This window comes from Athene noctua, chromosome 7 (assembly GCF_965140245.1).
Source record: "Athene noctua chromosome 7, bAthNoc1.hap1.1, whole genome shotgun sequence".
NCBI lineage: Eukaryota > Metazoa > Chordata > Aves > Strigiformes > Strigidae > Athene > Athene noctua.
This window is the reverse complement of record NC_134043.1, coordinates 24,507,838-24,535,765: the sequence shown is the minus strand read 5'-3', so window position 1 is coordinate 24,535,765 and position 27,928 is coordinate 24,507,838. Positions and strand designations below refer to the sequence as shown.

Below are 27,928 nucleotides of genomic sequence, written 5' to 3'. Positions count from 1 at the left end.
CTCCGTATGTTTACATGTAAAATATATACATCTCTTATTAGATGGCTGTGATTTGTTCAACACTTAGCTGCTGCTCTGTGAAATCCTGTTGTTTGCCACTGCCTCTTTGCCAGAGGTCGCTACTCCTTGCATCACTGTGAGTAGGGGGGATCCTTGAAACAATTGACAATTTCCAGTGGGATCAGTCAGATTACTTTAACCCACTGATAAAAATTATTAGAGCTAAATTGACTCTTTTGATAGTAGTAAACTAGTGAGTGGTGGTAGGAAGAAAGCCTCAAGGTAGCAGATGGGGAGGTAATCCATGGCTGGTGGTCACTGGGAGGCTGATCACAGCACTGATGTCTTCATCTAGCACAGTTTAATTTAGAAGATGACATTTTTTTAGTGGGAACCTCTTAACTGATGTAGGCATTGCATAGAACGCATCAACCAGTGGGCAAAGAAGCAGCTCCCATTGGTTTGCTCTGGGCCTCTCACTGTAAACAGTGGGTTTGTGTTACAGCCTGGGTAGCTGCGGTGCCAGCTTCATGCTAGCAGTTGTCCCCTGCTGCCTGAGAGTGAGAAAAACAGAAAAACCTAATCAGCTCTTGAACACTTAGATCAGTTCCTCAGTGTGGCCCATGGCACATGCTGTGAAACCACTGTGCCAGCACACCTGAGACAGCCATGGGGCACAGTGGGAGGACAGCTGTAAACCAGCATCGCTGCTGAAAGCTTTGCATCCCAAATGTGGAGCATTGCTGTCTGCTTGTTCACTCTCTTCCTGCCTTCAGGTTCTTCACACCCACACTTAGGTGCAGCTAAATCCAACCAGTGCCCCAGCATAGATGTTTACAGTCAGTGTCCAAGGGAACCCCTCTGGCTGTGTAACCCATTCACCTCCACTCAGTTCTTGCCAGGCTGGTCAGGGCCCCAGGCATTGCCTGTTATTTCAGCTATCACTAAATAAAGGGACATTTAATTGAACTCTGCTCCCTCTCTTAGCCTCAATGAAGAGTGCTTAACATGCTCCACAAACATAATCTTCCAGCAGAGCAGTATCTCCTTGCTGACCCAGATAAAACCATTCTGCCTCTCCTCTGACATGGTAGTCTTCAAACTTTATCTACAGGCTGTGTCAGCATTTCTGGTGTTGGCACCATTTAGGATTAGACTGCCTTTCCAAAATTCATGTGTCTTTAAAAAAAACTTCTGCTAAAGCACCACCTCTTGTCTATTTCTGTAAACATACTCTTCTAATCCAGGACTTCACTGTCCTTTCTTTTGTGACGTGTTCAGGCCTGTTTGTTCCATTACTAGATGACAATATGTAGATGCATACTGCTATAGCTGATAAAAGAACCTCTACTCTTCAGAAGTCAAACTATTTTTCAAAGAAATCAAACTCCTGTGAAAGCTGTTAGTCATTGAGATGAAAAATATTTCTGAAAGTTGCCAATAACCGCATCTATTCGAATATATCAATTCATTACCGTTCTGAAAATTTGATAAATATCCTTGAACTGTAGTTTCCCATGCCTGAAGCATAATTACATTCTCCACTATTGCATTTGTTTCTTCTTCAAAAGAAGAAGGGGGAACTGAGCATACTGTGACAGAATCACATTCAGCATTTGGTATTAATACAAGGAAAAGTACAAAAAGGTCCATTGAATCATGGAGTGATTCAGAAGGCAATAGAGGCCGTGCAGAAATGTCAGTGGTTCAACATGAGAGCAGAAAACTCTCAAACATGCTGTAAGGGGCAGTTAGTTTCTTCATCTGGTTTTTAAGAGCAAGCAAAGTGAGCCTAGCAAGGTGCGGTGAGGAAGTGCGGTGTCACATGCCACTCTACAGGAAACGAGATTGAAGCTGCTGGGGAAGTTCAGAATCGGGTGACTTCCAACGGATTCAAATAGCACAGGTTAGTTTTTAAAAGTCTATTTAACTGTCCTACAGGGGTTCTGTGTACATATTTTCACAGATTTTTGGTGGGGGTGGGTAAGAAGTGGTCCATGTGGCACTTGTGTTAGTAGGTAGTGAGCAACGAGGGCTTTCAGAGCAGGACTGTACGGGGCAGAAATAGGAAGCTCATCTGTGAGTTAGCTTGGTTTGTGAGAAGCTTGGAGCCTGCCTTGCAGTACAACAGCAGTGTGAAACTCAGTCACGTTAGAAGTGTCAGCTTGTTAAGACTTTCATATAACAAGCAAAAGATCTGGATTTTTAATAGAAGTGTTCGTTGTTAATAAATACCACAAAGTGCTTTTTGAAGCACAGGTTAAAGCTATTGACTGTAGTGAAAACTTCACTGGGCTTTGGCTGTACCGTGTACATAGCTGTTCTGTTTGATTTTACTGGTGTAGTCTCTTGTTAAAGTTTTCATTCATTCCTGGTGATTTCTGTTGAGGAATTCCATCCTTTTCTTGTGCTGGAGAAATGCACCGTGTCAGGAATGAAATGGCACTAGTTTGGTGCTGATAAACTTGAGAGCTCTCAGAGAGAGGCTGTTTAATGGGATGCACGTTGTATTCCTGCGCAAAAATACATTCGTTACTTTTAAATGTTACTAAGCAATTGTGACTGATTAAAAATTTTGAATGCAAAGTCGGAGTGAAAGTTACAAAGGAAATAAACTTCAGGATGATAAAATGTAGACTATAGTAGTAGTGCTGCACAGAATCTGAACTAAAGCATGGGGTGCATGTGATGCTGGGAGAATGGGGGGAAGGGAGAGGAAGCGAGGGCTGTGCAGCCTGCTCAGGTAGTGACAGCGGAAGGCCGAGGTGCTCACTCTGGGCAGAGACTCCTGTGCTCACCAGGCAAGGTCACGGCGGTCGTGCAAGGCAGAGGGGCTGGCACAGTGGTAGTTGCCGTGATCCAGCACAAAGTGCAGCTGTTGGGGGTGACAGATGCTCTACGAGGGACATGGTAGACATTAAAATCAGAGATTTGAGTGTCAGGCAAGTATTCCTAAAACTGTCCCTACTTCTTCCTAAATATTTTTAAAACTAGTTTCCTGATTCTGTAGAAAGTCTAAGTTTTTTACTTTTTTTACCCTCCCCATACCACCTGGTGCATTCATCCCAATCTCAGCATAAAAATACCTACATAAAATAAATGCAGCAGCTCAAGAAGGAGCAGACTGCACGAGCAGGGAAGTCTTCACCTCCTCCTGCCTGGGAAGATTCTGGGTCTGGCTCTGCTGCGGGGTCTCAGCAATCTGGAAATAACAGGGCCCTGTTTCTGGGCAATTAATAGCTTTGTGGCTCTCTATCTCTGCAGCCTTGCAGAGCTTGCTTTCACATTTTGAGCTTTGGAGTATTACATGCAGAAGGTTCTGGCCTTAGCTAGGCTCCTCTGCTTCTGTAAAACCAGCAAGTTTTGCAAAGAGTCAAAGTTCTGCCCAAAATCAGCCTTTCTCCTTTATTAGAGTTTATAGCCTTCACCAGAGCACTGTGAAACTCAACCCTGTTTAACTAAGAATGTGATTTAAAACCAATTTAGTAGAATCCCACTGCAGACATTTTCATTTCAGCCTAATCCTGTTTTATAGTGGCTCATCTCAGATAGATTAGGAGTTGTTTTAAGATAAGTATAATGGCTTGTAAATAATATATTTAAGCCTCCATGCAGTGGTTTGCACCAGGTATTTGCAATTGAATTCAAAAATAAACTGATACGCTTTCCTAAATAAATAAAGCCTAACATTTTTACTCAGCAGCCAGGAGTGAGCACAGGCAACCAGGACTGAAAGAGGAGGGAAAGAGCGGGAGAGGGTAGAGGAGAGGGGGAATTTCTGAATGGGCCCGTTCTACCAGCTTACATTATGAAAACCAGGGAATTCTTTCCCTAACAAATTAAAAAGGAAATCTGCAAAAAGAGGAAAGGGAATAAAGAGTACAGACTAAACAAAAGGAAATAAATATGGGTTGGATTGAGAGAGAAGGAAACCAAAAAAAGAAAATAGTGAAAAATGGAACCAGATGGGAACAAATTCTATGCTCAGAAAAAAACCCTCCTCTTTTACAGAACTTTAGAAGGAAGAGAGACTGTGTGTATGTGTTTGCACATATTCATAGTATCTATGGAAGGAAAATTAATTCTTCTGTAACTCAAAAATATTTATTTTGATTTATTTCCCTGGGGAAGTATTAGTGTCAAAGTTTCTAAGTTTGAGAGAGAGCTTAAAAGTTAAATGAAAGCAACTTTATCCTTAATTCTGCAATCAAACAGAATAAACTGCTCAGAATGACACTTTAATGACTGGTCAGTTTTTCTCCTGAAAAGCCGTTCAGCTGCATTGCTCTGTTCACTTTGTGTCCACTGTGCACTTGGATCCCTGGCACAGGGTTGTCCTCCTCTCTGCAAAGGAAAAAACAGGAGTTAAGATGTGCAACACCAACTAACGCAAACCTGAACTGCTAAGGCCATCTTCAGAGAGTTTATAGCAGGATCCCCTTGTGGGTTTCATTTCAACACATAGTGTATGCAAAGGTTTCATACCAGAGGGATTGGAGTCTTGAGACTTTGATCTCTTAAGTCAAAATAAATCCATACAGTGCTGAATGGCTACTGTTCTTATATTTTGTTTTAAATTGACTGGATTGTTAAATATATTTTGTTGTTTCAATATTAAATACATCAGAAGGACAAGGCTATCTTTTGCTGTGACATTATTTGCAGCATGTCTTTATCACATATTGCTGTCCGTTCCCTCCCCCTTCCTTCCCTCCCCCCCACTTCAATGCAAGTTCTGCAAATCATTTCTGTAATTAGCTGTTAAAAGCATCTAGAGGTTGAAGGAGGTCGGTTTGACTTTTGTTCAGTTGATTTGTTTCAGCTTTTGCATGGATTTCTCTAGACTAAACTACAGAAACCTCCTTACTACAATGCTGGCCTGTGAACCGTGGCTCTTGTAAGAGGAGCAACTGTAGCAGTGGATAACTCCATTCAGCCTTACCACCACATCCATCTACATATGTTTTTAGGCTTTTCTGCTTTAATTCCACCACTTATATTGGCTTCTACTATGCTATGCTGAAGGTGAGAGAATGATCTTAAATTTGAGAACAGATTGGGCCCTTTGGTCTCAGGGACTGATATGAAGAGCACTGTCAGTGTGGTTTTCTGTTCTGATTCCTCTTTAGATGGAGGTGGGCTCCTCTTCACATGCTGCCAGTTTCTCATGCGGAATTTCTCCTTACGCAAGGAAATGCATAATAGATACGTACTCAGGCTCTGTGGTCGCCAGCGTTTCAGTTTCACAATTAATGGTTCTTTTTTTTCTTTCTTCCTTGCAGGAATGTGCCTCCTGGGAAATTATTGCAATCTAATTAACTTCAGCAAGTGTATTCTGGACTGAATTTGCCAGGCCCTCTATTCTGGTGACAAGGTACAGAGCCCACAGGGTTTGCACAGGGAGAGGGATGGGAGTGGGAAGGAGTTTACTGTGTGAGCAGCAGCACAGGGAAACATGTCTCCAGCATGTGTCATCCCTGGCCTGTAACAGTCAGGAGGCATAGAGCCGTCTCACATCTTGATTTGCCATGTGACAATATAGGAGTCATTCTTCTCTAGGGCAGGATTAATGGCAATACCAGTTTACTGACATGCTCTGATGTGGCACACCTTTCCTAATGTCAGATTTAGGTGCCTTTGGTTACATCAGATTTTCTGCCAAATCCACAAGCTTTTAACACTTGCAGTGGGTTGTTTGTTTTTTTTTTCATTCCAGTAGCACAGGGCTAACAGTGGAGGTACTTAAGATTTCACAACTAGGCCAGGAGACCTAAGATACGATTTGGCCAGGCACGGTGAATTAGTAGTCGTCCTGACTTAGAACTGCACAGTGAAGGCTGCAATGTTCAGTTTGGTGCTAAATGAACAGAAATAGTATGAAAAAGTCCACTGAGACACTTAATGAATCAAAAAGAAAAATATAATGGTGAGTTTACTTTTTACTTTTTTTCTCGTTGCAGCAAAGGTACAAGCAGAAAGCATGTGCTGTAGATAGGCTGCAGCATGCTGACCTGGAGCTGGTGCAGTTCAGCAGATCAAATATTATTTCTTATCTCAAATGCACTGTGTTGTAAGCCTTGACAGTGGCTTCTTTGTGATTAGTGGGCCAGCTAGAAACTGATGCTGGGAGAGTCTCAGAGGTGCTTGGGATCTTGGTTCTCTGTAGACATGAACACAAAACCATTCTGGGCTGCTTCTTGATAGGGGCTATTGCAGTTCCATGTGGGATGCTCTGGTGTAGTTTCAGCAGTGTGCTTGCTTTGGGAACCACAGCCTGGAGAAATCTGGGTGTTGGGCTTGGGAGATGTGAGAGGGAAGAATTAGTCCTAAGAACAGACAAATGGCTCCATAACTCATACTGAGCATGATGGACTGCTGCCAGGATAAGGATTGATGCAAAGCCTAATATTTGGAGAGTTGTTTCACATTAGAGGACCAAAAAACATGGTACTACTCTGTGATCAGTAGCCAAACATACCTGTTTGGACACTGTGGGTTAGAAAGGATAACCTGTTTGAAGGAGGGAAACAGGCAGATAGGAAAAATATGAGTATTTTTAAATTGACATTTATATTTTATTTCAAATTAGTATACTGGATGCTGCAAAAGAACATACAATGCAATACTGAGATAAAAATAATGAATTGTCACCCTCACCCATTTCATATATGATACGGGATTATGTACGTCCTACAGCAGTAATGATGAGAGACAGACCAAATACAGCTCGTGAGGAAAGACTGGAGAAAATATGATTGGTTAGCCTAAAGAAGAAAAGATCAAAGAGGCATGTAAACAGTTTTAGATAGCCGTGAAAAGGAATAAATTATTCTGCACATCAGTTGTTAATAGGATGAGAAACAGCAAATGAAATCACAGCAAAGGAAGTTTAGATTAGGTACCGGGGAAAGCTTTGTTAGCTGTAAGGCTAACAAAGTAGGTAACTTGAGGGATAGTGCAGAATTTCCATCACGGGAGATTTTTAGGGAGAGAAGAGAAATACCTGCCAGTGATGATGTAATTGTTAGTGACTCAGGGGAAGGACAGATGCCCTCTTCCAGCCCTGCTGTCTATCGTTCTGGATTTCAGTCTCCCTGTTGACAGTGACTTTACATTTTTCTGGTTATTGATGAAAGCTGAATAGTTACTTTAAAGGTAATAAACACTTCCATATGTATGGTACAGTATATCCCTCACTCCACTTTTCAGGGAGGGAAGGTGACATGCCGCTCCTGAGTTTCCTGAGGAGATTTTGCTCTTCTAATTTGGGAGTCAAGAAATAAAATGAGTGCATTATACTATGCACTGTGGGAAAGTATTGAGTTGTTATCAACAGCAGCTGGCAAGGTAAGGACCAAGTCTGCTCCCTGCATAAAAGAGAGTCCTGAAGAGGTGGTCTGTGCTGCTTTCTTAGATGAACAGTTGTAGAAAGACAAAAACTACTCATTTTTATCATGGATCTCAAAACTCTGGTACTAATGGCAAACTTGAAATTCACCCTGACCATGCAAAACCAGTTTGGTCTGCATTGAACAGCATTCCTTGATAGCAAGTTTTGATGGATCAGGGTTGGCCTGAAGTAGCATTTGACTGTAGAGTTCAGGCTTTGTTCACACAGCAGCCCTGGTGCAGCCGTACCCCTTCTGTGCAGAACTGGGGCTTTTTCTCTGTGTGCTGGCACCACCTGTATCCCAGCCCTCTGTCAGCCAGCCTGCTTACCGGGGCCTTGGCGGGTACAGAAAAAAATAATGATCCTTGCACAGTCATGTGTTTGAGAACTGCCAGCCATCAAGACAGCAGTTTAAGAGAAAAAGTAGACTTCATGAGAAGAGTAATGGTTTTTGACCTGATAAAACCAATGCAAATCTTCCTTTCAGCTGTGGGTTTGATCCAGATACAACAGCTTTCTGAGTCCAGAAAAAAATTTTCTTTTTATCTGAAAGCTTGAAATGGTTCTTAATTCTCCATTCAATTATCAACTGTAGTTTTGAAAGCAGAGATGTTAGGAGCCCTAATTTAGTCTGCCACATGCTAAACTTAGTCTTCAAACTTACTTAAAATAAATCCAGTTTAGTTTTGCTCATGCAAGCTCGCCAAACAGTTCAGCCAGTTTGATCAGGGTTTCAGCCATATTTACAGGATTCAGCAGATGTGATGCTAACTTTAGCTAGGGTTTAACAACTGTGACAACCGCTCATTACAAAGAAATTGAAGGGGAAATTGGCTGCCACCCTCCAATACCTGCTGTTTCAGGGCACCTGCACTGAGCACTCCAGTCTGCAGCAACTGATTTGTTTTCTCCTCTGAGCTTTTGGTAGATTGACATTAGTAAGGGCAAATGTGAACAGTCCTGTGGAGTAAGAGGACTTGCTGATGAACGTTCTAAAGAGGAAATACAAACATTGAATGATGGTATGTGGCTGCTTTTGGTTTTGTGGGTATGTTTTTTTTTTAATGGCAGTGGTATGCCATACATACTTATTTTTTTTAGATTAAACAGCACCAAACTACTACTTTTTATGCAAAAAGTTGCATTTGGAATACCAGCAGGAGCTCAGCTAGACCTGCTGTCTTGCATGGAGACATCCTCCAGTACCAGCTGCTCCCTGGACTCCCAGTGACCTCCTGCACAGCCTGTGGAGCAGGCTATCTCAGAGCTGCCAACTGACGTGAAGGTGCAGTGCTGGCTGGGTACTGCTTCCAGAAACCTGTTGGGAACCGGGAGCCGCTGCCGGCCCTGGAGCAGCTATCTGGGACACCTTGTCTGTCCTCAAGCAATGGCTTGCAGCTCCTGCCAAGCTCAGACAAGATGTGGATTTGTCCCTCTTGGCGTATTCACCTGCCTATCATGTCTGCTTGAGTATGACCTACACAGTCAGCTAGATGTGACCTCATGGGTGATGTCACTACAGTCCCCTGAGTCCCCTGGTAAACCTGTTCCTCCAGAGCAGGCACCCCCATGACACATTGCCTTTGACTACACTTGCTGCACGGAAGCACATGGAAAACACTTGGAGATACAGATATTTAAAATGAAGATAGCTGAATGGAATTGTTTTATGCCTTGGGCAAACTCTCTTTTAATATGCGTGGACTCAACCAGCTGCAGAATTAGAAAGTAGGGTGTGCTGCATGTTTCCTTGGGGTCCAGCCCAAGTTGCTGCAGTAGGCGATGTGGCTGCACTGGTTTTCCTTCTCAGGAAGGCAACGCAGGACATGCCTCCTCTGTGTAGGGGAAGGTTGACTAGTTCTTTTGCTAAGCCGCCGAAGACTTTGCCCTGCCTATTTTTTTGGCAGAATCCATTAATAATCATTCTTTCCAGCTTCTCTTCTTTGCTCGCTAGCTAAGTACTTGCCATGTGCAGCTGTAAAAAGTTATTTCCAAAGAGAAGTAAATTGGAGCAAAAACCTCTGTAATCGGAGACATGGAGGAAAGCAGAAGGGCGTTTTCACTTTGTTGTCCTTGGTTGCTTTTGGGTTGATTTGTGCCATGCTTTAAACTAGTTCCCGCTACAGAACTTTGGGCCCCCTTGCTTGTCGGCATCTGTGTCCTCCCAGTCTTCGCTGTAGTGGCACCAGCTCGCCTGAGGCCCTCCCGGGACCGGGGGGATGATCAAGGCAGTCAGGAGTGAGTAAGGGAGCCCTGTGCAGTGTCAGCAGTGCCATGTCAATACACTAGCAAAGCTGTGAAAACACAAGCTTCTAGCAATAGGATTTAGATACCTAAGTTTGAAATTTTCTGTTTGGATATCAAAGTTAATGATCTCAGTTATAGTTTTTCAGGATGTTTTTATTGAAAAGCTTTTCTGATTAAAACCATCGATTTATCAAAACTATTTTTCCCCCTGAGATAAAAGGTGTGAATTCAGCACAATTTAAATTTCAGAAATTAGAAAAATTAAAAATTATCTTTTAAAAGAAATTTAAAATACTTAAAGCAAATGTAGGCTCTGCTGAAATTTGTGTTTCTAAGAATAAATGTTCGGGGTTTTTTAATTACTGATTAAGACAGAAATCTCTTCACGTCTCAGACTTTGACAGGACATAAAATTAGTTTCCCACTTCTCTATTTTTTTTTCCCAAAAAACACATATTAAGTCCTGTAGTAGAACAACATACAGAAATTTGAGTGCCTCCCCAGGTAGAACAGGGAATCTAAATTCCTCGACTGAGTTAGTCTTTCATGTAACAACAGAATTGCTTTGAGTTTAAAAGAACCACAGACTGATGCAAAATAGAACTTGTGCCTTACCATCTATTAGATAATTGTCAAAACAAGTAGAGAAGCGTATTTCATAAATTAAATCTTCCGAAGCTATCTTTACTTATAGGGCTTTCAACTGGACAGTGAAAACCTTAGATTATTAGTATGGACAGCTAAACTGTGTGCCCTTACTGTAGGTGTTTAAACTGGCATCCTCTGCTGCAGATGTGTACTGGGAACTCCGATGCATATGTGCAAATTTCATAATGCCGGTATCAAGGCTGAGTCTTCAGTTAAAATGCCAGATGTAAAATCTGGACCCCGGGTTTCAATGTTCTCACCTGTATTTCATAAATACCAATATTTCATAAGTATCAAGTCCTGCTGCAAAAGTAGACAAAATTCCAAGATGTATGTAAAAATGGCTTTACAAAGCTTTTTTGAGTTGAATTTTTGTTGTAGCTCTAGTACATGAAAGAAAGTGTAACTGTGATTGGTCAATACTCTTATCTCTGCTTAGCTTATAATGGTATAAATATGAAGAATATGAGTATTGCCTGGATTTTACTCTTTGCATTTTGGCAGCTTTTTTATGAATTAATTGAAACATCACTTAGCTGTACCTTTCTTTTCCAAGTGACTTTTGACATTTTTTTCTTGCCAAAAGGCAGCATTGGAAATACTTAACAGAAAAATTCATCCTTGTATTACTCAGGATTTTTTCCAGATTGGACCAAACGGAAATTGTTGGTGATAGAAGCAGTGCCTGAGTACCGCGGGTGACTTGCATACAGGCAAACTCAGATGCTGAAGGCTAAGGTCTCTCCCATTACGCATGGTGAGGTATGCAATGCGCTGTGAATTAGATTTTTACTACTTTGCGAAGAGCTGAACTAAATCCAGAGGAAGAAGAATTTCAGGTCTGACCTTCCACCACTTCAGCCCTCAGATAGCCACTAGTACATCAATCAGGCTCCTTGCCTGTGGATCTCTTTAAACACCAGTCCACCAGTTCCACCTCTCTCACATGGTTTCAATTCACAGGGGTGATTTAGAGCTCATCTCCATGCTGGCCACAGAGGGAAGGTGTCTCCAAGCACCCTCTTGCCTTTGCTCTTGCACCCATCCCTCCTGTTGGCCCCTGGCTTGGAGGTGACATTCTGCAGGGCAGATGCCAAACCACTAATTTACTCTGGAGCTGCTCTTCCCAAGAAGTGAGTCTAGAGCAGGAGATCTTCTGCAGGGTTTCTATACATATTTCCATTTGGTAGCAGTTTGTTTCATCCAATAATTTGTCTTGGAGGTGGGGAGGTGCTCGCCAGCTCAGAATAAGGCATGTGGTGGAGTTGGTGGTTCAGTATCACAGGAGGAAAAGACAACTCTGTCTTCCCTGCTGGTAGTCTGCTTTAGCCCCTAGAGCTTCAGCTGGCAGCCTTCATCTTTTATCATACAGATTCACATTACTACTTTAGAACCATTATCTTTTTCTGGTATAAGACTTTGTATGTCTGGAGTGAAACTATAGCAACCAAACTAAACTAAAGAACCAAATAATTTAGAGATAATGGCAACCTTCAGTCTAGTTTACTTAATGGTTATCTGATCTGTTAGATTTGTACAAGCCATCTAAATACAGTTTTTGAGTTGTCTTATTGGGCAATTTTTAATACCAATGAAGTATTGCTACATCTATCTATTTCTCTGAAGTTGCAGAGTTTCTTGCTGGATTCCAAGCCAGCAAATCTGTTCACTCAGGAACATAGTATTTTGGACTTGTTTTTTATGTAGATTAGAACAAGGCATCATTTGCCAGTACTGCCAGGATATTAGGTGATCGTGTAAATTCACCCATGAAATAATGTGTTTTCAGTAACACTGTTGGTTTTCTTTGTTGTCTTTAAATGAATCCCTGTCAAACCAAAATATGTACAGTAGGATATTTAAGGTTAAAATTAATCTCTTATCCTTAATTCACTTTGGGCTTGGGGATTTTTCATAATACTTTGAGTGAAGTTTCTGAAGTTTTGTAGACTCTTTTGAAACGATCACCTTTTGGCCACAGTATCTGAGTAGTCTGGGATAAGCTAAGGTTGACTCCAACATGGAGAAAGGCTGATTGATGTCCTGGAGGTTGGGGAGGGGTTGTTTGCTGAAGGAGACCCTCTGTTTGTTTCATATTACTTTTTGCCTCCTCTTTTCCCTCCCCTTTATTATTTCCATCCTGATTCTAAAGTCTTCTCTGCAGATTTGTTTTTATATTGCTGAGAACCTTTAAAAATAATTACTGAAACCATAGCAGCCCATCTGAAAGCTTTCTGAAGCGCAGTATGAACTACTCAGCAGGCCAAACCTCAAAGGCCAAACCTCTTCCAAGCAAGCAGGAACGGATGCTGCGAGTTGCTTTGATTGCTTGTGCAAATGGACACTTTTGCATGTGCAGGTACCCGGTGTAAGCTGCCCAGTTTCACATAGTTCAGGGTTTTCAGGCTTTCAAAGTGATTTTCATTTTTACTTGCTGTAAGCTAGTTATTACATAAATTATGTAAGGGAGAGTTTTGTAGCTATTCTCAGAGGCAGATCTATGTAAAATGCTGATTATATTAAATACTAAAAGCTCTTAAGTTTTGTGTATATTCATTTATGCCTCAGTAAACTGAAAATTTTTCGTTGCTTTATTTGCAAACTTGCATTAATTCCTTTGGACATGTGAATTATAAAAAAGTAATTGTTTTGTAACAGCCCAGCAGAGTCTACAAAGAACTTAACTTTCCCTGGCCATGTTATTGAAATAAGCATTTAAATGGCAGATCAAATTCTATTTTATAGCTTTTTGCTTCGGAGGTCAGAGAATGTTTGCAAATGCAGGCCATACAAGTCATACGCAGAATATGTCTTCATATTCTGTCCTCATTTAGTATCTAGTCAGTTTGTAAGGTCAGATATGAGCTTCAATTCAGTTTGTGGTCTGTGAGCAGGGCACAGAGGGAAAGTTATGGGGAGTTTTTCAAAAGGTCGTGGTCCTTTGAGACAGATGATAGTGTATCTTGCCAGTTGCTCTCCCCAGGGTCGTGAAGCAAGATGCCAGCCGTGCTGAACACAGGCGATGGCATCTCTCTGTCCAGACTGCGGCTGTGGTTGTTATTCCACCAGCCTTCTGCATCCAAAAGACAGTGTTGTGGGAGCCATGCCAACCTTGATTACTGACTATGACACTCCTCAAATTCATTACTTATGTGCAAGTATGATTCAGTGCCTCACAAATGATCTGGTTTAATGACTAACCCCAAGCTACAGTGCAAATCCCTGCACAGCAGAGAACATCAAGGGACTTTGTGGGATGTGGTCTTCTTAATCTTTAAGTCTGATCATCCTAAATAATTCAAACACTTTCAGCAAAGTTATAAGGCACAATGGGTCTCATCCAGTCCCCTCTGAAAACTGGCCTGAGCCTTTCCATGAACTCTAATGAGAGTAAAATCAGACTCTCCCATCTCCACCCATTTTAGTGGAGGTTTGGAGTCTCAGCACTTTGCAGCCTCAAATAATCCAAAATTAACTTTCAGAATGAATTTATTTTTTTTTAAATTACAATCTCTACCAGACCTGGTTGCCTGTTTCTTACAAAACTGATTTATGGGCCTTGCCGCACTGAACTGAGGCTTTTATTGACAGTAACCTGGCTCTGAGGTGGTATTCGTTTTTCTGAACTTTCTTTAGCGGAGCAGGCTGCCTTACATTATGCAGATCTGGCCCTGGGTTTTATTTTGGTTTTTCCCACACTCCGGACAGATCAGTCTTTGATTGCTCCTCTAGTGACAGGTATTCAAGTTACTCTCTAATTCATGTTGACACCTGGGCTGTAAAAACTCTAATGCACTCTTGTTTGTGTAGTTGCTCTTTCTCTCTTGACTACCCAGGCTGCTTAACTTTTTGTTTGGGCTTTTGATGTGAAATCTGAACTAATCTCTGTGCACTGTAGTTTTTCAACATTCTTACAGGAATATTGCAATATTTACAAGAGAGAAGGATTGAAGAATGGTGTTTTAAATTCATTCCATATGTCTGGCCCTTATATGCCTCAGATTTCCCCTTTAGAGGTAGTCGCTATTTTAATATTATTTTATAGATGCTGGCTTTAGTAGACCAGTCACAGTTCACTGTGGGTTTAGTAAGAGTTAGTTGATTGTGATGAAGAAAACACTTTATTTTAAAAAAGTCTATTTGAATGCTGAAGCCAATGGAATTCTAAACCTATGCTTACTGAGCAGTAAAATAATCTGACAGTGTGTGAGATCCTTGACCCTTTTCTGTATGCCTTCATTATAGTAAAATGCTTTTGACTGCAGCTCCATGTTGTTCTGTTGGTCAGAAGAGAAAGGTGAATGAAGACAGTTTCAGCAATAGCATTATGCAGGTCACAGTGTTATTTATACTATTAATAATATTAAATAGCGCCCTGGTCATGGAGAGGATGTGGTGTGGGATGTCCTAGAGCTCCCGGGATGTAACCTGTGGCTCTGAACAGGCTCTTTTCAGCCCAGCCCCAGGATTTGCAGCGAAGAGAAGCCCCTCTCCTTATAACTGCCGCTGTGGAGGGGACCCACAGCACGCTGGTAGGCAACCATGGTCGGCAGAAGTCCAGCAAAATCCCAGGGCTTGCTCACCACACTTGGTTCCTATGACTTTTTTCCATGCTGGCTGAAAGTTGCAACAGCTCCAGTGTCCAAAAAAACCATTCAGAATAATTCCTGATACTTTTTGGCCTGTTATGCCATAAAACCATGGAGAAAGGAGAAAAAAAATATCTTGCAGACTTCTGTCAATTTTTTTTAAACGGCAGAATTGCTTTCATGCTACAGAAGGGAAACAAGCGGTCAGACTCGTAACATCCTCAAAAAAAAGCCCATGGAGCAGTAGGTGGAAAGGCAAAAGGCGAGCACACTAATGTAAACAAAAGTTATTTCCCTATGGTGACAAGCTAGCGGCTCCAAGGGCCAGCCTGTGCCTTTCCACCTCTGGGTCACCAGGTGTGGGGTGTGGGAAACATCCCTTCCTGCCCTCCGCCTGCCTCTGTACAGGCTGCCTGCCACCGACAGGCCACGAATGGCCCTGTCCTAGTGGTGAGGAGAAGCTGGTGGGAAGAGTCCTGCTCTTCAGGACTTTTTCCAACTTAATGCAATGCACTTTTTTCTAATTTAGAACTGAGTAAGCTGGGGGCCATACTCAGAAATCCTTAACTCCTGAACTAGTCTCTTCACCCTACCAACAGCTCCTAGAGCTTAAGACAGCTCTAGTTCAGGGGGGAAAGCTGTGCAGCGAAGCACATTCTGCTGAACAGCCACATGACACTGAGCGATCACCTCTGCAGTAATGAGAGACAACACTGGAAAAAGCAGCCCCATCAGAGAGAAGCTCTTGGGCTATGTATTAGGAGCCGTATTTTGTGAACAAGATGTTCACAAGGAGGGACAGGCGAGGAAATAAGATAGAGATGGACATCAGGTCCTTGTTGCCCCAGGTATGTTGTCCCTATGTGGAGAGTTTGTCCCTACAGCCTCTCAAGAGCACCATAACAAAAGGGTCCCTTTCTTTAGGGCTGCACACTGAGGGTGCCTCCAGCCAGGGTGAATCCCTTGTTGGCTGTGTTGGGCAGCGTGCCTAGGATAACACAGCCTGGCGCATTGTTTCAAATGCTTGGGTTGACTAAAGGCTGCCTTGGATGGTAGGTGACTGAATACAGCAGGCAGCTGTGCTCTGGACAGCTGAAGTAAGAGCTCAAGCACAAACAGCTCAGTCCTTAACCATCGCTTCTGCCTGGGGGAGAGAGTGAAGCTGCTGTAGGGCTTTTCTTTGTGGAGGGGTTGGGGAAAGGGCCTTTAGCAGTTTTTGGCTGCGAGGCAGGAGTGGGGAGGGAGCTGCAGGAGATTGCAGTGTCTCAAGTTGTGTCCTCCTGTACCAAGGGCTGGGATACAGCCCGGTAATTGTAGATTTCTCTGCTGAGTTTGGCCCAGACCTCCTGCTGAGGAATGACACAGACATGCTTATTTTAAAACACCAGTGAGACTCCATCCTGCAGTGTCCAGTTGCGGGAGCTTTGCTCCAGGCGTCATTCATAGGGCTGGGGTCCCACTCCCCAGGGCAGGGTCCCTGTTGTGGGCGACGTGAGCCAATGCTCAGAGGAATATTTCTGTGGATCGCTGAAAGAAATTATAGGAGCATGGACTGGATGGAAGCAATTTCTGTTTTCAGTGAGTCATACTTTCTGCTGTAGTATCTTTGCTCTTACATTATCAACTTTTCTCAAGTCAACATCCAAACACGTAAACTGACCAAAAGCTTTGCTGCTTCTTCCAAATAGTGGCTATATTGGTGATTGGGCGCAGTCCTTTGAAGCTATCTATTGCCTGTGATCCTTTGCATATCTTGAAAAATATGTCACTGAAAAGAAAAAGGCTTTTTAAAATACTTGGATTAAAACAGCATTCTGACACCATAGTGGCCTATTTCTTAGCTGTAATTTTCCATGGATGCAGCACTGCTGGATTTTTGCCATATAACTCCTGCTTGCCTTTGACAGATGAGGTTTGCTGGATGCAACTTGCCGGGGACCATGAATGCATCTGGCTGTTACAGCTCTTGGCACCCTGCAGTTGTGTGCTGGCTCAATGATCTGATAGTTCAGTTGTCACTGACACCCCACAGTAACCTCATTTGTTACTCTTTTCCTGTGATGGTAAGAAGTGGATGGAAAGAGTTTAGGGGGCTTTAAGACTCTGGGGAATTGCCCAGTGTGGCTGCAACCAGTGCTGCCTGCAGGGTCACTGCACTTGGCTGGGTGGCTCGGTGATGGGGAGGTGACCATGAGGGGTGGAGGAAGATGGAGATGCTGTAGGGTTGGCAGGGTGCAGGTGCCTGGGCTAACATGCACAGAGAGGTGAAAGCACCTCATGGCATCCTCTCATTTTTTTTCTAACTAGTCTTGAGCTTTGTTTGCTATTGTGGTTATTTATCTTATGCCTCCTCACTACCCCACAGCACCTGCACCTTTCACATAGCTCTGCTGCTGTTGTAAGAGGTAAAAGATTGGTACTCTGTAGTTTATTGAAAAGGATATGTCTAAAGACAAAAAATCTATCATCTATCTGCAGCCTAAGTAGGGCTGAAAAAATGCTCAGTGTGATACTGCCTTGACATGTGTTTCTTCCCCAAGAACTGTCCCATGTAATCATGCCCAGCGATCTCCAGGCTCTTGCTTTTCTCTCCTTTTTGGCCCATGACTGCAGCAGGATGGCATTGCATCCCCCAAGTCAGTCACTGTCAAGTTTGTAAAGGTGCACTTCCCCGTGACAGATCTTGCTGTTATTGCCAGCTCCTGTGTGTCATTCAGGTTGGTCTACTTCGGGACTACATAGACCTCATCTGCTTTACGCACGTACCTGTGATTGAAGCTTATCATCTATCACCTCTCTGAAGGCCATTTGTGGAAAGAGAAAAGAAGCTCTGACTCGGGGTCTGGGCAAGAGCTCTCCAGCATCACTGGTACCAGCCACTTTCTCTGCCCTGGCATTTTGCGTAGGGGTGGTATTTTTCAGTCTGGGTGGAAAGTCATACTCATACCACTCATTTCAGGTACTGTGGAGAGCTTCTCTGAAATGCAAAAAGTCCCAAATACAGTTGCCTTCCTCTCTCTGGCAGCGGCAGCTCCCCAGAATTTCCCTGGGTCTCATGCATCCAAAGTAACTTCTCCTCTGTTGTCTCTCTTTTGGCTGTCCAGTTCTCTGCAAGTGGTTTTAAAGGTGAAATGTTAGTGCCTCCTTTTGCTACCACAGCTTCCTCCAGACAGGATAGGGCAATTTTCATTCTTACACCCTTGCAATGTCCTTTCTCAGGCCACAAAGTCTTGTAACGCCTGCTCCAAAAGGAGTGTTGTTTCAGCCAGAAACCATCCTTAAAAGACCAGTCACTGATGTTAAAGGATGCAGAAATACTGAGAGCAATGTTTAAGTGCCATTTCCTTCCTCTGGAGCTCCTCAGCTTTGAAAGGTTTACCCCAGTTAGGAGGAGGAAAATCCAGGCTCTCCTGCTGAGTATAGGGTGGTTATGCAGCAGCCCCCCTGTGTTTCACTTAGAACTTGTATTGGGTTACTTTAGTGCCTGTCAGGCTTTTCACTCCTCTGTGTGTGAGTGACTGAGACCAGAGTCTCCTAAATATTCTTTCTTCACCCTGTAGGGGAATTTCTTTTCAGTATATTCAGGTAGCCTCATGCTGTACGTTTGGTTTGGTGCCCTTGTTGAATTCTTTAGCAGCTTCAAACCGTCTATCTGTGTATTTATTTGTAGGTTTCTACATATTTAGAAACTTTAATAAAAAGGGAAGAAGAAAATTACCTGATTTTTTTTTTCAGATGGGATTTACCAGCATGGTGTTGCATGGGAGGAGTGTCTTCAGCATCCTCTAAAGCTCTCATTCACACCTTGCTGCACACCCCCACCGACTCTCTCAGTGCGGACAGCCCCTCTGGCCTTTGGAGGACACAGTGGTGGAAGGTGGGATGTGTAGACTTACTAATGATTCGGGTCCACCAAGGGAAGTGGGAACAAGGGAACTAGAACAAATTTCATCACATCACAGTAGCATTTTTTTATCAAAACAGTTTAATAGTTCTGTACTCTGTTAAAAAAACAGCTCATGAAAAAATACTGCAGTCTGTATGAAACTGATTTTAAATGATTTTCCAGCTACTTTGTAATGTGTTTACAGTTAGTTGCCATTCTTGTTTTGAGAGCTACCTTACTAAAGTACTTGATAACCTAGCCCAATTTCTTCAAATTCAGAATTTTTTTAAAAAGTTTTCCCTTCCTTCGTTAGTAATGCATTTTGAAAGAACCAAATCAATACTGGTTTGGAAGTTAGGTCTTTTTGCATAGAGGGCCAATCGGCATTTCAATTGGCAACTTCGGGTTTTGTCCCCTTTAAGTTCTATCAATTCTATTTTATTTTTGCAGTTGTTTGTTCCTTCCTCTTTTTTTGCTTGGAAATTAATCATGCAGGAAATGATTAACCACAGCGAGCTGTCTGTCTGCCTCTGACTCAATATGTTTGAGAGGGGGCAGCTCAAAATGGCTGACTAGATGCAAACAGTGCACTTGAAGTCCAGTTGTTTGCACATATTAAATGTCACATTTCTTTTTTCGCATTTCTAATGCTCCTGAAATGATTTCTAAAGTACCAAATTAAATCTGAAATGCCCAGAATTTGTGTTTCGTGTAATTCAGTTTAGTGCCACTTCTGCTTATTGCTCTTTATGGATTACTTTGCGAAGCAAGGGACTCTTTGCAGAATGCAACATATGCTTTTTCTCTCCTCTATTTTGGCTTTTAAATAAAATTAGCTTTTTCTTGTGATGCGTTGCATATCATAATATTTTAATACCAATTCTGGTAGTGACTGCTGGGTGTGCCTGGCTTCCTTAAGCATTTCTGATTGTATGCTTTACCTGGGATTAGGCAGGCAGCACTGGGGCATCTCATTTGCTAAGGGCTGGGGTGGCTTTCTTAAAAGGCAGCAGATCTGTGCCCAGGCCTCTGGGGAAGGTTGCCCATGTCTGCGGGGAGGCTGCCCTGGCAGCAGGGTTGTAGCTGGGGCGGTGCAGCGGGGCAAGTGCGAGGCTGCAGTGGGGTGCCCCTCACAGCGGTGGCAGCCCTGGCCGGGGCTGGACCTCCCTGCGGAGAAAGCAGTGGTGTGCATGGCGCTGCTGGCGCCTGCCTCGCCGTGGGACGGCCACTGCCACCAGCTGTGGAAACCTTCCTCTGGCTGACAATACAGACCTTTGTGTTTGGGGCTCAGGGGCCGACGCAGTGCTGGACGTGTGCAGGTTTGTTCCTGTAATTCTTTCTGCTGCACCACCAATGCTCATCTAGATGTGATGTTTCCATATAGCTTCTTAAAAGCTGTGACAATTTACACTACTACCTAGAAAATAGGCAAGGACACGTGTCCTGGGTTTCAAAGTACCAACATGTCTTCATCTTTCAAAATTGGTTCCTTTTCAACACTTGGCAGCAGCAAGTGTTATAAGAAACTTGGTTGTTCACCAGGTTTGGTAGATAAAATTTATTACTGGGCGCATCGGTTACTATTTCAGGTATTTTATAGTGTCGCTGTTAGCCATCAAACATAATGTCCGTTTCTTAAATCCAGCTCTTTCCCCCTGACCTAGAGCAAATAATGAACTGAGTCCCTTGCTTAAGTGTAGGGTAGTAATCTGTTTTCCTCTAATTGCAGAGTTACACTTAACATTTTAGGACATTTCTGTGCAAAACAGATCCTGCGAATTAGTGATGAACAGTGCTGCTGCAGAATTCAAGTTCAGCATTGTGCTGATTCAGCTGTTTTGCTTGTGCAGCCCAAGAGGTGCTGCTCAACACAAGGGTCAGCCCGAGCACTGCGCTGTGATGGGGGGCAAGCCCCCAGGTCACTGCATATCTTCAGTACATTATTATTCCTCCTAAAGGCTTATCGTGATAAAATTTAAAAATCCAGAGAGCTACATTTTTTTTTTCTTACAAAAAATCAGACAAAGAAATGGATTGTACAAAATCTAACAACCAAACAGCAAGGGTGAGTCAGAGCTTCAAAGACAGAGGTGCCATTTCTTGCTGCAAAGCTTCAGCTTAAGTTTCTGAAGTTCTCAGCAGCAGGAGCAGAGTCAGTGTAGCAAAAGTAGGAGTGAAGTAGTGTCATAACTTACGTTTTAAGTTACAATTTGACAAACTGGGGTGTTTTACTGGCTCTGTAAGTGTGCGCATTATACTTTTGTGTGTGGGCATGCAGGTTTCTGAGTCATGCCATATGATCTCTTTTCTGATGGCTCCTAAAGGACGTGTGTACTCTAGAACATCATGAGCAAACAACTCTGCAGGATGCTTGGGTTAAACTTTGAGCCAGTTCTGCCTGAGTTTGGCCTATTACAGAACCTTGTCCTGTGATTCCAAAATATAATTTTCCAGACTCCCCTGGTACCTGCCCTAGGGGCTACAGGACTTGTTCAGCAGTAGCTAAATGCTAGGCTCATCAGCGTACAGCTGTGGACCTAACTTCCACTCCTGTCTCATTATGAAAGCCCTTCACTACCAGAAGAGGTACTAGCTAGTGTGCAGCTGGGAATGAAAGGTACGTCAGAGGATGTCATCCCTCTGCAAGATGGGATAGGGAAAGAAGGGGCACCCAGTGCCTTTCTCTCTTACCTCTTTGCAAATAATGTGTGCAGGGAGTGTTTTGGAGAGGCTGGATATGTCTATGGGTAGTGGCTTCCCCTTAGAGAGCTTGGACTTCAGATGTTAGTTACCCAGCTTCCCTCTATCCCCACCAATTCCTTAAGAAGCCTATCTAAAACAACCCATTTAAAAGAAAAAAAAAAGGTAGAACAGAGCAACACAAGCATGCAGAAAGCAAATGCTTAACTGACAGGAAGGTAGACAAGTTATGGCATTTGAAAAAACACTGCTTTTTAGAGAAAGCTCTTCATAAACCAGCTGGCTCTCTGCATTCAGGTCTGAGCTGCCTTAAGGAATTCATTTAAAAGTCTTATATCAAACCAAACTTTATTCTGCCTGCTCCAGAAACTTTCCCGTGGCACATGGAGTGCCGAGGAGACTTCACGGCGCATTATCCAGACTGCTTTGGCCTGTTATCAAAGCAGTGCAGAGAGCAGAATTTCTCTTTTTGATCAGTTGAAGGAGTTAAAGCTTGGTGAAATAGCCTAATGGCACGGTTACGCTAGAGACAACGGCAGCTGTGAAAAGACTGTGTTAAGAAACAGGATGGTTGTGGTCTGCTGTAAGTAGTAATTTTCCTGTTGACTATTTTTTTTAAACAGGAAGCTGAGGAACAAAGCGACATTAGTCTTGGTGCTTTTAATAGGCTTCAGATTTCAAATATTGCATTTAGGATAAGCAGATCAGGAAAGGATAGGGCTTTGTGCAGAGTTTTATGCAACAACTGAGAGTTCAAAATATGGAAGACAGGAATATAATGATTCAAGCAGATCCTCTGAATGTGAAGCTGGTGCTTCTCCGGAGACGCTGTGAGATGTGCGGTAACACACCAGAGGACTGATGAGGGCACACAGGTCTGTTTGCAGGACTTTGAGAACGCGTGTGTTTGCACAGCGTAGGCTTGGCTTCATGCAGTTTCCTCTTTGTCAGCCAGTCTGTCCGCCAGCTTCCTCTCTGCTCTGCTTGCTCTTTTGCAGTAACCAGAAAGAGAAACAGCTTCCGCAGTAGAGAAGAAAACCTGCAAACGCTAGAGACAGTGGTAGTGCCTCACGCTGCTTTGAACTCCCAAGTTTTTTTCTAGATAGTAAGCCAGAGCTAGGGGTGATGAGTCCGACTCCTTTCCAAACCCTTTTCTCCCTACAGATTTTAGACAAAATCCATTAAAGTCTTATTTCAGAAAAGGTTTCTTCTGAGGAAGGTAGCTCAGCAATTTTGGGGGGGGGAGGTTTATAGCTGTATTATAATTCTTTTGAAGCATGAGCATCTGATGAGATAAATCTGTACATCTTACCATTTTTTTCTCACACACATACCGTGGATCATCTCAGAGGCATTACTGACTTTGTAGGTGGTGACATACCTCAAACCCTCACTGCAAATACCATTTTGTTCCATTCAGAACATTTTCCTAATACTCATTTAAACTGTAAAGGGTACTGTACCTAGTATGAAGCTGATTTGGCAGATTCTGTGCTATTACAGTTCGCCTTGGTTTTATCAAAAAATATTAAGTGACTTCAGAAAGTAAGAGCTGTGTAATCTTGTAAATAACTGCCCTGGGGGACCTCAGCTGTCAGCCTGGGGTTGTCTGGAGAATAACCCTTATTCCTATTGCCACTGGTTTTACCTGTCTTGTGCAAGCACTGTATAAATGGTGGCAAATCACTGTTACTACAGCTGGCTCAAGTGAACGGGCAAGAGCAGAGCACATGCTAAAATGCTATAGCACCATTAGAAAAGCCCCAGAGCTTCTGATAGTCACAGTTCCAGCGAGCAGTGTGCCAGAATGCCACAAAAAGCCCTTGTGACTGGAAAAAAATTCCTTATTGCTTGTCTGTCCTTTTTTTTTTTTTTCTTTTCATTTAATATTTTCACTGCAATGAAGTTTTACATCTCAGGTGTGACCCTCCTAAGATTGCTCCAGGTTGGAAGTTCTATTTGGGGTGGGAAAAAGCAGCAGCGTGGTCACTGGCAGGGAAGCCCGGGGAAGGCTGAGCTTTGGCAGCCAGGCTTTTCCCTCCACAGCAGTCTGAAGCTGAGAGGCCAGGCTGTCTGCATGCTCTTCCTCCTCTGGGAAAGTACACAGAGCATGACTATGTGTGCTGCTCTTGAGGAGGAGGAAGGTGCATTCAGAGATCATGATGGAGCTTGGAATCTTCAGATCAAGCAGGGAGAAGCATGAGTGTTTTCCAGAGCTTTGCTGCTCTACCCATAATAGTAGGGAGGAGCGATCATCCAGCAATTTAAGGGCTTTAAAAAGACAGCATCTCTTTCTGAGTATGATTTTAAAGAGTTGGTACCTTCTTGAAGTAAGGGTTGATGGTATAGCTGTGGGATTATCCTGAAATACTTTCACAGGAACAAGATTGTTGGACTAAACAGAGTTCAATTTTATTACAGCATTTTTGTGCATTGCCACAGCACAGTTGTGTATGTGTGTGAAACTGGATGTCCATGAGTTTGTATGGCAGTGAGGATGCTGTAGGGAGTCCCCGTTTAAGGATGTAGCTGGTTTCCATACAATGAAACATGAAGTGCTTTTTACAGATTATTTAGATTTAGAAAATGTATCAGATAAACCTGTTAGCTGCAAGGATGCTTTTTAGCTGAGTATAAATGTATTTATTAAAGATTTATTAATCTCTGAGACTTGTGTGTTTTCTGTGTTTTTCTGTGCAGGTTTCTCAGCAAGACCAGACAGAGCTCAGCCTTCCACCATGCCCGTGCCTCCCCCTCCAGCTCCCCCTCCACCCCCAACATTGGCCTTGGTAAGTTTTGCAGGAGGCAAAGGTACCATATACACTGTACTCTGCTGCTGCTTGTCATATTGGAGTGGCATGGGTTTGACAGATGGACCACTCAGTGGATAAGGAATGGGCTGGATGGTCACACTCAAGAGAGCTGTGGTCAACAGCTTGATGTCCAGGTGGAGAGCAGTGACAAGTGACATTTCTCACAGGTCAGGGTTGGGGCCAGTGCTGTTTAACATCTTTGCTGGCAACATGGACAGTGAGACTGAGTGCACCCTCAGCAAGTTTCCCAGTGACACCAAGCTGTGTGGTGTGGCAAACATGCTGGAGGGATGGGAGATGCCATCCAGAGGGACCCGGACAGGCTGGAGAGTTGGGCCCGTGCAAACCTCATGAAGTTCAACAAGGCCAAGTGCAAGGTCCTGCACATGGGTCGGGGCAATCCCAAGCACAAATACAGGCTGGGTGATGAGTGGATTGACAGCAGCCCTGAGGAGAAGGACTTGGGGGTAGTAGTGGATGGAGAACTGAATATGGGCCAGCAATGTGCACTTGCAGCCCAGAAAGCCACACGTGTGCTGGGCTGCATCAAGAGAAGTGTGACCAGCAGGTCGAGGAAGGGGATTCTCCCCCTCTACTCTGCTCTCATGCACTTGCAGTGCTGTGTCCAACTCTGGGGCCCCCAACATCAGGACACGGAGCTACTCAAGCGGGTCCAGAGGAGGCCATGAAGATGAGAACATCCCTTATGAGGACAGGCTGAGAGAGTTGGGGCTGTTCAGCCCAGAGAAGAGAAGAGAAGGCTCCGGGTAGACCTTATAGTGGCCTTCCAGAACTTAAAGGGGGCTACAGAAAAGATGGGGAGGGACCTTTTATCAGGAAGTGCAGTGATAGGATGAGGGGTAAAAGTTTCAAACTGAAAGAGGGTAGATTTAGATTAGATATAAGGAAGAAATTCTTCCCTGTGAGGGTGGTGAGGCCCTGGCAGAGGTTGCCCAGAGAAGCTGTGGCTGCCCCCTCCCTGGCAGTGTTCAAGGCCAGATTGGACGGGGCTTTGAGCAACCTGGGCTAGTGGAAGGTGTCCCTGCCCATGGCAGGGGGGTGGAACTAGGTGATCTTGAAGGTCTGTTCCAACCCAAACCATTCTATGTATGTATATTGAGCAGGATGCCCAGAGACATTGAGGTGTGGACAAGGGTACACATAACACTTGGGGAAAGCAATCTGACATTTTGTTTACAGTTGATGATTGATCCTACAAGAGGGACCATCACTTCCACTCCTTCCCAGTGCCCATACGGATGTCGCTAGCCACATTGACTCTCCATCCTCCTCTTCCTCCCACACTGGTGGTTTGACTTGATGTAGGGATCCTGGGTGGAGAGGCACAGCTCCTCAACAGCTTGTCTAAGTCAGGGGAATTGTCTTCCTCCAGCCATGTACTCCCACCTGCTACCCTGTTCTACCCTAGTACTTATATGACCCGAGCTGGAAAAAAATCAATCCTATTGTTTAAATTTGATAAGGATAGCTCTTAGGCAGCATAGCTCCCTCAGCCAGCCTGTGGTATCAGAGCACAGGATCCACTGGTGGCACAGCATGATGGGTGAGATGACATTGGACCTGACTTAAGTCAGCCTAAGATGCAATAGAGCTTGTGCAGTATTTGCCCTCGGTCAGTCACCTCACTGACAGGAAAGAAAAGGCTTCTTGAAATGGCATTGTAAAGTACTCAGATGCTTTCATAGCAAAACCCTAGCTGGTTACACAGATAGGTTGGGCTGTGCTGCTGAAGAGCCTTTCCCTCGTTTTCCACGACAAACAAAATACAGACTCTGTGCTTCGTCCCTCCATGGCAACTCTCACCCCTTTCAGGAAATTTCCATAACACTGACCTGATAAGTTAGAAAGCTTTTCAGGAACTGCCATCTCCTAGAAGAAATAACCATATATACGTGTGTGTGTGTGTGTACGCATGTATATATGTGTATGTTTTGGGAGGTTTTTTGTTCTTCCTTGAAAAACTGTGTCACCAAAACATAAACTGAAAAGAGAGGACCATTGAGACAAACCTCATGCATCTAAAGGTTTTACTGGGTCTGTTTGAAGAGGTCTGTGTTGTTGAAATGGTGACTGCCATTTTAAAATATTTCTATCAAAACTAAAATAGCCATTTTTCTTCTGATTTATCCAGAATTTGTGTATTAGGAGTTTTCGCTACAACTTTCAAGAATCCCCACCTTTTTGTGTAATCAAATTATGTGTGTAAACTGTTCTTGTTCAGTGTCCAAAATGGCAATTTGCCACATACGTACCTTGACTGTAAAAAATCAGACTCTAAATCTTGAGTTAAAAAAATGTGAATTCACATAAAAGTGTTCTCTCTCCAGTGAATAGTGTGGGTTAAATTAGCAGCAGTGTTTGGTGCCTTAACTCAGTAACAAAACCAGCTACCTGTAACATCATTCACAAAATCAGATGCGCCATGTTACCCACTCCAATGCTGTTAAAACAGAAATTGAGGTATCAAGTAACTACCATATCTGAGCAGAACTCTGTAGCTAGAAGTTGAGGTTTATTTTGTCACATCATTTTTAATTTTTTTTTGCAGGCAAATACTGAAAAGCCATCACTAAGCAGGTCAGAACAAGCAGGGCGAAATGCTCTATTATCTGATATTACCAAAGGAAAAAAACTAAAGAAGACTGTTACTAATGACAGAAGTGCTCCGATTCTAGACAGTAAGTTTGATTTTGCATGATGGAATTTCTGTATGTGGGAATGATTCTACATATCTGAATGCAGAAAATTTTGTGTAATCGGATTAACTGCCATGAGAGAAGCAGGTAAAATAAAATGCCAGAAGTTGGCATGCATAAAATAAATTCTGTTCATCATGAATTAAGTCAGCTGAGAAATGAAGTACTGCTTAAGAAATGTGTTAATTTGTTTGTTTACTCTCATAAAACAGTTCATTTTCTCATTTGCTTAAATCAGAAAACTATGCAAACCTTACTAGGAGCTCTGCTGAGGAGCTGCAGCAGATCAGGCAAACAAAACCCCTGTCAGGAGTGAGGAGAGCACAGAGAATAAAGTGCAGTTTCAGACTCTACTTTTGCATAAGCAATAGAAAAATAAAGGCACTCCTGGCATGACACCATTGGCTTGTTAATGGCCCCAGTACCACTTAAAGCAAAACTAGAGCCAGGAGCCACAGCCCCACCTGTGTGTCACTCTGCACGCAGTTTTGCCACTCCTGGAGTGACTCAGGGGTGTTATCTTTTTAGCTGAGTTTTGTTGCTCAGCCTGCCCAGTGGTGCCCTGGCACAAGGCAGCAGCTCCTCTAACCTGAATGGAGACGAGGTCTCCATCCAGCTGTGCTGCTGCTGTGTCTCACTGTACATCTTGGCTGGAAAAGCCAGTGCAGCAAAAGTATTGGGAATACAGAACAGAAACAGGGGTAGAGTGAGGACCAAGGAGGGGCCTGCTACGTCAGAGGAACAGCATTTATTGCCTAGGGAGAGACAATGCTTCTACAGACTGATGAGCAAATGTGATAAAACTCAGTCCAGGTCTGGCCATGCAATTAAAGGCTGGACTGTGATAGGAAGATTATGAAGAAGGAAATGCCCAAAGGAGTGTGACCAAATAAGAATAAAAAAAATAGATACAGTCCTGCAGTCAACCAGGTACATAG

At 43.4% G+C, this 27,928-nt stretch overlaps 1 protein-coding gene across 2 annotated transcripts in view; it reads left to right on the top strand.

The window, feature by feature from the left end:
- The first annotated feature begins 1,809 nt into the window (after positions 1-1,809).
- WIPF1 (WAS/WASL interacting protein family member 1) overlaps positions 1,810-27,928 on the top strand; it is a 39,196-nt gene continuing 13,077 nt past the window's right edge. Inside the window, exons 1-4 of one of the 2 annotated variants that reach the window (XM_074911471.1) lie at positions 1,810-1,906; positions 5,283-5,374; positions 24,161-24,249; positions 26,843-26,972. In XM_074911471.1, coding sequence (XP_074767572.1) covers positions 24,199-24,249; positions 26,843-26,972 — 181 coding nt within the window. In that variant the 5' untranslated portion in view covers positions 1,810-1,906; positions 5,283-5,374; positions 24,161-24,198. Of the gene's footprint in view, positions 1,907-5,282; positions 5,375-24,160; positions 24,250-26,842; positions 26,973-27,928 lie in introns of those variants that run through there. The other variant, XM_074911470.1, reaches the window with a different exon arrangement.